Consider the following 8862-nt stretch of genomic DNA (forward strand, 5'->3'; position numbering starts at 1 on the left):
CTATAGACTAGACTATAGACTAGACTATAGACTAGACTATAGACTAGACTATAGACTAGACTATAGACTAGACTAAAGACTAGACTATAGACTATACTATAGACTAGAATATAGACTAGACTATAGACTTGACTATAGACAAGACTATACTATAGACTAGAATATAGACTAGACTGGATTACAGACTAGACTGTAGACTAGACTATAGACTAGTCTATAGACTAGACTACAAACTAGATTATAGATTAGACTACTATAGACTATGGACTAGACTAAACCCTAGACTATAGACTATAATGTAGACTATACTACAGAAAGAAGAAAAATATATCTCTTTGAATCCTTCTTTTAAGCTTATGTAAGCACACGCATTTATAAACATGATCCCGAATATTTATCTAATCTGATCGATTTACATACATATATCGGAAAATATTCGACTATTGCACAAACTACGAAAGTGTTCATTCAATACATACAATTCTAAGATTGAGTGTGTATGTGTATATTATACACATACATGCATTTTTTAAAATATTTATCATTTCAAAAACCAAAAAAAGAAAGCAAAAAAAACTTACAAATGATCTTGTCGCTTAAATGCCTTTGAGCACATAACACACACGTATTTCCGTTCGTCACTGTGTGTCAGTTTGTGTTTGGCCAGTGCTGATGCATTTCCAAAAATTTTATTACAAATCTGAAAAGGGAAAAGAGCAAAGAAATGAGATAAATATTATAATATTAAGAAAATAAAATTAAACATTTACAAATGAAACGTAACAACTAAATAAAGAAAAAAACTAAAACAACAACAAATTTGAAAAAAAAAAATCTTTAAAACGTGTATATTTTAATTAGACATGTTTTCTTTTCTTAACCCCCCCAATACTAACCCTTGCCACCCTAAAATCAATTACACATGTACCCCGTGTGTACGACGACGAAAGATGGAAATAGACAGACAACAGCAACAACTACAAGAATATTATTTAATTATGGGGTACTTGTATGTCTGAATGATTTTTCATTTTATTATTATTTTTTGGTTTTATTCATATTTTTTTTTTATTTTATTTAGTAGTCAAGAGAGCAAGTACTTGTTTGCTATGGCGTAGAAAGAATCATAAACAAAAACTACAAATATTGAAACAATTTTAAAACTAATTGGTATAGTTTCGTAATAGTTTGCCTAATAAGATGCGTAGACGCAAGAAAAATCCAATTAAGTAAATCATGTTTATTTTTAAAATACTAGTAGCATATTTTTTCATGTACATATGTATGAAATTTAGTCTATATCTTAGGAAAACAAGAAAATTGTTTTAATTATTTCCATGGTATTTTTTGTGTGGATTATGTGTATTATTTTTTGTAGATAATTTTCTATTAATTTAAATAAAATATAAAAATTTGTGAAGACATTGAACTACTGTCTCGTGTTTCAGTAATGTCATACATATTTTGAAAACAATTTGCGTAAAAACTATGTGTCTATCATAAAGAGCAAATGGTATTTGTGGGTTTTCTTTCAGTGTATTTATGATATGTAACAAGCAGCATCAAAAAATTCCTGGAATATTTTTGAAAAAATTTTATATTTTTTGTTTTTTTTTTTTTAGAATAGAAAACATACAATTTCAAATAATAGTAGTATTTAGTATAGTCTATAAACTAGTCTAGCCTCTAACCTAGTTTATATTCTAGCAAATAGTCTAACATATAATCCAGTCTAGTCTATAGTCTAGTCTATAGTCTAGTCTATAGTCTAGTCTATAATCTAGTCTATAGTCTAGTCTATAGTCTAGTCTATAGTCTAGTCTATAGTCTAGTCTATAGTCTAGTCTATAGTCTAGTCTATAGTCTAGTCTATAGTCTAGTCTATAGTCTAGTCTATAGTCTAGTCTATAGTCTAGTCTATAGACTATTCTATAGTAAGAAAACATATGAAAACACTCACCTGACACTGCTGTGGACCGTGACGACTGGGCGATGATATTTTTGAACGGCTTTTCTTTAAAATTTTCGGTGGATTTGTCGTTAATGTACCAGGAACTTTTCGGCTACCGTGACTCAACGATGTTATGCTACGTGCAACCGAGTTGCCGCTACTGCTATTGCTACTATAACTGAAACAACTGTCGTTGCTGCTCGAACTGAAATTGCTATTGCAGCTATTGTTGCTGCTGTTGTTGTTGGTGGTGGTATTGTTGTTATTAAGTTGGTTTAAATTGTTATTACTGTTGTTATTATTGCTAATACCGTTGCAACTGATAGTTGTGCTATTATTGATTTGATTGCTACTATTGTTATTACAATTGCTATGGCTGTTATTGTTGCTGTTGGTATTGTTACTGCTGCTATTACTACTATTGCTCATTATCTGAGCCAATGATGTTATGTTGGTAGTATTGCTGCAACTGCTGCTACGTATTAGACAATTTTTTATATAACTGTTGGTTTTATTCACCGCGGTTGTAGTATTTGTTGAGGTCGTTACTGTTTGTACCGCTGATGTGGTAGTCGTTTTGGAAATATCACGAACGAAATTATTGTTGTTATTATTGTTAGTGCTACTATTGTTGTTGATAATGTTGTTGTCGTTATTACTGCTTGTATTTTGGGGATTATTAATAATATTTGTGGAGCGTTTACTAATTGTTATACGATTTTTAATCGTACCATTTAAATTGTTATTGGTAATATCGCTGGTATTTGTTAGTTTGGAGGAATTTTGTTTTGTACTCTCACCACTGGGATTATTTGTATTTTTAAGAGCTGGAGAGAGAAGAAGGAAATAAAATAATTAAATCTTTTAAATAAAATTTTATTAATATGTTTAACTTTGAACTTTCAACTTACATGCTGTTTGTAATGTACCTAAAACATCAGCCAACATTTCTGGATCTGGATAACCAATGGTTAATGCATTATCCAATGTTGTTGTTGTTGTCGTCGTCCCAGATGTTGCTGTAGTTCCTGTTCCGCCTGTATAATGATTATTTGTCGACGTTGATGTAATAATTGTTGCTGCTGCGGCGGCTGCTTCTGATGATGATTGATTGGATTGTATTGAGTCATTGGAATTAACATCGCGCAATTGTAATGTTACCGAAGCTTCTGTACCCACCGACGCACTACACATAAGCACACGAGGCGCTGACGACAGACTGGTTGTCAAGGGCAGGTGTATACTTTTGGGAACCTACAAATAAATACACATCACAAAAGAACATTTTTATTATTAATCAATGTTTTTTGTATTGCATCTCATTTATTGTTCATAAGTAAAAAATGTTAATTGTTTTGCATTTAACAATTTTGTCATTTTCAAAATTAAATTGACTAACGAAAGAAAATACACAGATACTAGACTACAAAACAATAAAAGTATAATTAATTAGCTGCTATTAAACTTTTTGCTGTAAGACATTTATGTACATTTTTTCTTAGATTAATTTTGGTTGAAAAAATAATATAGCACTTAATATTAAGGTTAAGTCTAAAGTAATATGTCGGAAGAATATAAATGTTCTTTATTTGTTTTAAAATATTTCGTTAAAAATGCATGATTTTTGGTTTCATTTAAAATGCATTATTTAGAATATTCGAATATAGTATTTTTTTCAAAATTTAAATGTATGTATATATTATGTATGAACAATAAATTTTCAAATATTCCCACTTATTTAAAAATATGTGTCATGCTATTAAATAATGACAAACAATTGTCATGGGGGAAATTTCTTTAAAAAAAATGGAATTTAATTTTTAATTTATCCGTTAAATAAATCTAAAGAGCTGAAAATTTATGAAAAATGGCTATATTTTGACTTTAATTTTTGCATTTGCAAGGGTTTCCTAAAACTTTCTCCTATAATTTTGTTGCAATTCTTTTCACAAAGATTTTCAGCTAAGAGATATAATGAGGACCATAAAATAGACTATTATAAAGCCAGTACATGATAAAACTACACAATATCGTATGTGTCGCTTAGTCATAGTTTCAATTCGGCAGAAATTCATGGGCATATTAATACTCCGTTCACACGATGCAACTATTCGTCAATCACTCTCTCATTCTTCAATCAATCACCATTTACGAAATAAATTACCTGATTCGTACACTCATTTAGAATTAGAATTTACTTTTGCAGAATTTCGTGTAATAATGGATATTTTGATGGCTTTTTTGGGCACTTTATAAGGTTTTAAACTCATAATAAAGATATTCAGGATTTTGCTAATATATTAAGTTTTTTGATTATATGAGAATATAAAATATACACGCTTGGTACCAATTTGACACCAAAGTGTTTATAATTTTGTATATTAACTACAACTCGTGACCTTACCACGTTTGTTATCATTTAGTCAACGCATGTGTATTAAATTTAGACTTTGACAAGGAAGGAATACGTACGGCAACACTATGTTGGCAACGCAACAACAAAGAGTTGCCGTACTTATTATAAAACATTTGTCCACAAAGCCTTTAAAGAGTTTTTCGATAAAGATTATGTTCACAAAGTGATGTTATTCCGGAAATAACATCCCTTTCTAACCGAATTGGAAAATTCTCAGGAATTACGTCCAGGAAACGGAGTTTCTGGGTTTTTTCTGAAAAGGAACGCATAACAGCCCCGATAGTGGCCTAAGTGTAATTCTTCGGATTTGATGTACTATACATCCTTGTATCAACTTTCCTGCCTACCGTGTTTACAAAAGACATTGTTTATAGAATATCTTCGTTAAAAAGTTAAAAAAATTAAAAGAGAAAACTTTTGTCATACTTAAATCCTCTCATGGAAATGTCAAATAAAAAGAATAGCCCTTTTTTAAATCTTCAAAAATCTTTCGTCACACAGTTTATTATTACTCGGAATTTGGGTCACAGAATGAATTCCAATACGTCTAATTTGATGGGCAATGAAAAATTCTGATCACACATATTTCGGAATTTGACCAATTTGTATTTAGACAAATTATTTTACACTTGGACGATGATTTTTAGAACATAAAGACGTTTAAGAGAAATTTTAAAGGTTGTCTTTTACAGGGGCTAGGGTCATATGAGGTCCTATAATTATAAAATTTATGAGCGTCATCAAGGCTAGAATAGAATTTAGTATTGTAGCTTTTTGTCGAGATACGAGTATAAAGGTTTACATGGACGGACGGACATAGCTAAATCAACTATAAAAAGGATTCTAAGCCGATTGGTATAATTTTAGGTGGATATGGGACCAATATTATTGTTTGTTACAAACATCAGCACAAGACCAAAATATCCTCCCCACCAAAGTGGTGTAGTTAGTATCAATTTTACAATATTTATAAGAAAAACAAAATATCTATTACTTTTTTCTACAATAATATACTAAATTTTATTTTTATTATTAATATTGTTTAATTCCAATCCATTTCAAAAACACCTTAAACCCATTAGCTTTACCTATCAACCGAAATATAGACACATACAAACGCAATAAAAATTTATTTATCGAGGTTTTACGTTTTAACAAAATAACAATCAATTCAATTATTTCTTTTTTCTAATTTTTATTTGCAAATTAAAAGAACAATAAAATAGTGGATGAGAAAAAAAAAATAACACAAAAATTACTTGTTGAAAACTTAATGATTTGAATTTAATTGTGTGCTTTTTAAAAATATGTCAAAGTATAAACATAAATTTTATTTAACAAAAACACACGCACACACGCTCTTCTACTCATTGAAAGAAAAGAATCATTAAGACTTTAAACAGAAATAAAAAACTGAATTAAATTTTAAGGAAATTTTAAATTAAATTTTAATAAACAGACAATAAAACCCAGCAAAGTTATCAGCAATAAGCAAATCTTGCATAATAATAGTTTTTAAATTATCTCTTTAAAGAAACTTAAAGTAATTGTATATTTATTTGTTAATTGATTTTTCTTAGAATCCATTAGTTTTATTTAATTAATTTTTAATATGTAATGTATTCATATTTAGGTTCATTATAGAATGAATTTAAAAAAAAAATTACACTATTTCTTGTTTTGCTGGGTAAGTAAAAACTTCTAAGTAACTACTTCATATTTATTATTACAGAAAATTAAAACAAAACATTAAATAATAATAAAAAAATAATTATTCAGTAAAATACATAAAATAAAATGTTCTTCAGCACTAAAATACAAGAAAAACTTTAACTAAATGCAAAATAAAATTAAGTAAAATAAAAGAACTAAAACACAAAAAAATACCAGTACAATTTATATGAAAATAAAATTATAAATTTGAAATGAATTTGTACTCATATGTATGTACACATTTATCTGTCTGTATACAGTCGAATATGTTTGTATGTAGATAATGTTAAAGACATAAATGCAATTTTTTTGTTTTTATTATATTAAGCAAAATAAAAATGTTATTATTTAAATTTTAATGCACTCTATACAAAGTCGATTTAAGTTGATGGAAATGCTGTTATTGTGGAAAAAAAAACTAAATTAATATGAAAAATGTTATAAATTTTTTAAAGTTTATTTCAAAGTGTTTACCGTATTATCCTTGAGGTCTACTAACTACAAAACTATCAAGAGAACATGTTTTCTCTTTCTGCTGCTCTAAGGAGTAACGTACAATAAAACTCTTTTCAGAGAATTGTTTTCAGATTAAGTCAGACTAGACTATAGACTAGACTATAGGCTAGACTATAGACTAGACTATAGACTAGACTATAGACTAGACTATAGACTAGACTGTAGACTAGACTATAGACTAGACTATAGACTAGACTATAGACTAGACTATAGACTAGACTATAGACTAGACTATAGACTAGACTATAGACTAGACTATAGACTAGACTATAAGCCAGAACATTTTATATCAGAATTATATATCAAAAGCGTCTAATTATATTTCAGAAATATCAAATTATACTGCAGAAATGTGCAATCATATTTTTCAGAAAGATTAATTATATCAAAAACTAATTAACAATTATATTTATATCAGAATATTAAATCGAACTTATATGTATTTTTGAAATTTCTTATTATATACACTTCTCTATTGAATCAACATAGAAATCTACTGAAAAAGTTACTTTCATATTGAATTTTCTATGCATGTTCATTGACACAATTACTCACTCGTTCCTCTACCGTTCTTACATTTTTTTATTTAAATAAATATTTGTCATCTTTAAAAGTGTCAAATGATTTATTATAATGCTTGAAAATAAAATATAAATAAATTTAAAATGTTTATTATCACGAGTAGGTATATGTATAAACATTTCAAATATTACTTAAAAAATATTTCTTGGTGAAATTTTTGAGCAATTATTTTAAATTTTATTCAATAATGCTTTTGCTGGGAGAAAATGATATCCTATTTGCGATACACTTTTATGATCAGTTTCGACTCATTTTGGAGTAATTTTAGAATTATATTTTAGTAATTTTTAATTACTTTCTGAGTAATTTTAAAGACAAAAGCATCAATGTTTATATAGACACACAGACATCTCTATTAAATACTGTTTATATTTTTTTTATAAAATTTATTAATGCATTCATATAATAAATATTTCCTCACTCAAACAAAAAAGGTGCAAAACCGTAAAATAAAAAAAGAAAATATTTTTAATAAAAAAGTAAAAGTGTTTCTTTTAGAAATTGTTTATGTCAATGCTATTTCCCTAGCACTTCTTGCACCGCCATCCACCAATAACTGATGAAATCGACAACATACACTTTTCGGTGATTAAACTGACATTGACATTTGATTGGCATGTGAATCATTCATATTGTATCTGGTATCTTGCGGTGAATGTGTTTTTTTGTTGAGAAAAGTGCGGCAAAGGAGCAGCACTTATTTTCTCATTTATTTTGAGCATTCATAATTCATTATATTTCAACTAAGTTTTTTTAGTTTTTTTTCACTTAAATAAAATAAAAATAAAATTGTTATTTTTTTTTGGGTTTCACCTGCAAAGTGTTTTTTATTTTTATTTTTTATATTTATTTACATATTTAAGTATTGGAAAATAAAGTTTTGGAATTTACTTGATTGATAGATTGAAGGCAACAATACAAATATTTAGTTAAACAATGAAGAAAAAAGATTAAAATTAGTTTTTTAAACATTTTAAAGGAAAATTTTATCTTGTTATTCATATTTATTTTAATTTTTCCTTAATATACGCTAAAACAAGACAAACTGTTCAGACTAATGCGCCAAGAAACATTATTTAAAAATGAATCCGTCCGTTGTGCCCTAAATCCATTTTAAACAAACAGGAACACATGACGATGATAAGCAGCCAAATGCATTTACAGACGAGTTGTAAATTGTGTTTTTTTTTATTGCATTGTAGAAAAAAATTTCCTATACGGATGCATATTAGGAAAAATATATTTTGAAGGTAAAGACCGATTTAAAATCGGTCTAAAAATTTACTTATAAAAACAATTTTAATTTCCAGCTATAAAATATCCAAAACAAACTGTCTGAAATATTTTCTTTAGAATTATTTTTAATGAATAATGATCTTTTGTGGATCATACACCGGTCTGATGAAGTTTTCTATAAATAGACAGACAATCTTTATATACAACTCCTTTATGAGATGACTTTATTGAAAATTTTTTAAAGAAAAATAGGTTCGAACTTCATTTATTCCTTAAGAGAGATTATTAGAGATCGTCTATAGTCTAGTCTATAGTCTAGTCCATAGTCTAGTCTATAGTCTAGTCTAGTCTAGTCTATAGTCTAGTCTATAGTCAAGTCTATAGTCAAGTCTATAGTCTAGTCTATAGTCTAGCCTATAGTCTAGTCTATAGTCTAGTCTATAGTCTA

At 27.8% G+C, this 8862-nt stretch overlaps 1 protein-coding gene across 4 annotated transcripts in view; it reads right to left on the reverse strand.

Annotated features, from left to right (window-relative positions):
• LOC111685954 (probable serine/threonine-protein kinase DDB_G0282963) overlaps positions 1-8862 on the reverse strand; it is a 68074-nt gene that overhangs the window by 8977 nt on the left and 50235 nt on the right. For all 4 annotated transcript variants that reach the window (XR_006940543.1, XR_006940542.1, XM_046948610.1 and 1 more), the window contains exons 4-6: positions 2863-3205; positions 1961-2778; positions 582-700 (exon numbers count right to left, since the gene is read on the reverse strand). Coding sequence is in view for 2 of the 4 variants with exons in the window: in XM_046948610.1 (XP_046804566.1) it covers positions 582-700; positions 1961-2778; positions 2863-3205 (1280 nt within the window). In the remaining 2 variants the exon portion in view is untranslated. The remainder of the gene's footprint in view (positions 1-581; positions 701-1960; positions 2779-2862; positions 3206-8862) is intronic.

This window comes from Lucilia cuprina, chromosome 4 (assembly GCF_022045245.1).
Source record: "Lucilia cuprina isolate Lc7/37 chromosome 4, ASM2204524v1, whole genome shotgun sequence".
Lineage (NCBI taxonomy): Eukaryota > Metazoa > Arthropoda > Insecta > Diptera > Calliphoridae > Lucilia > Lucilia cuprina.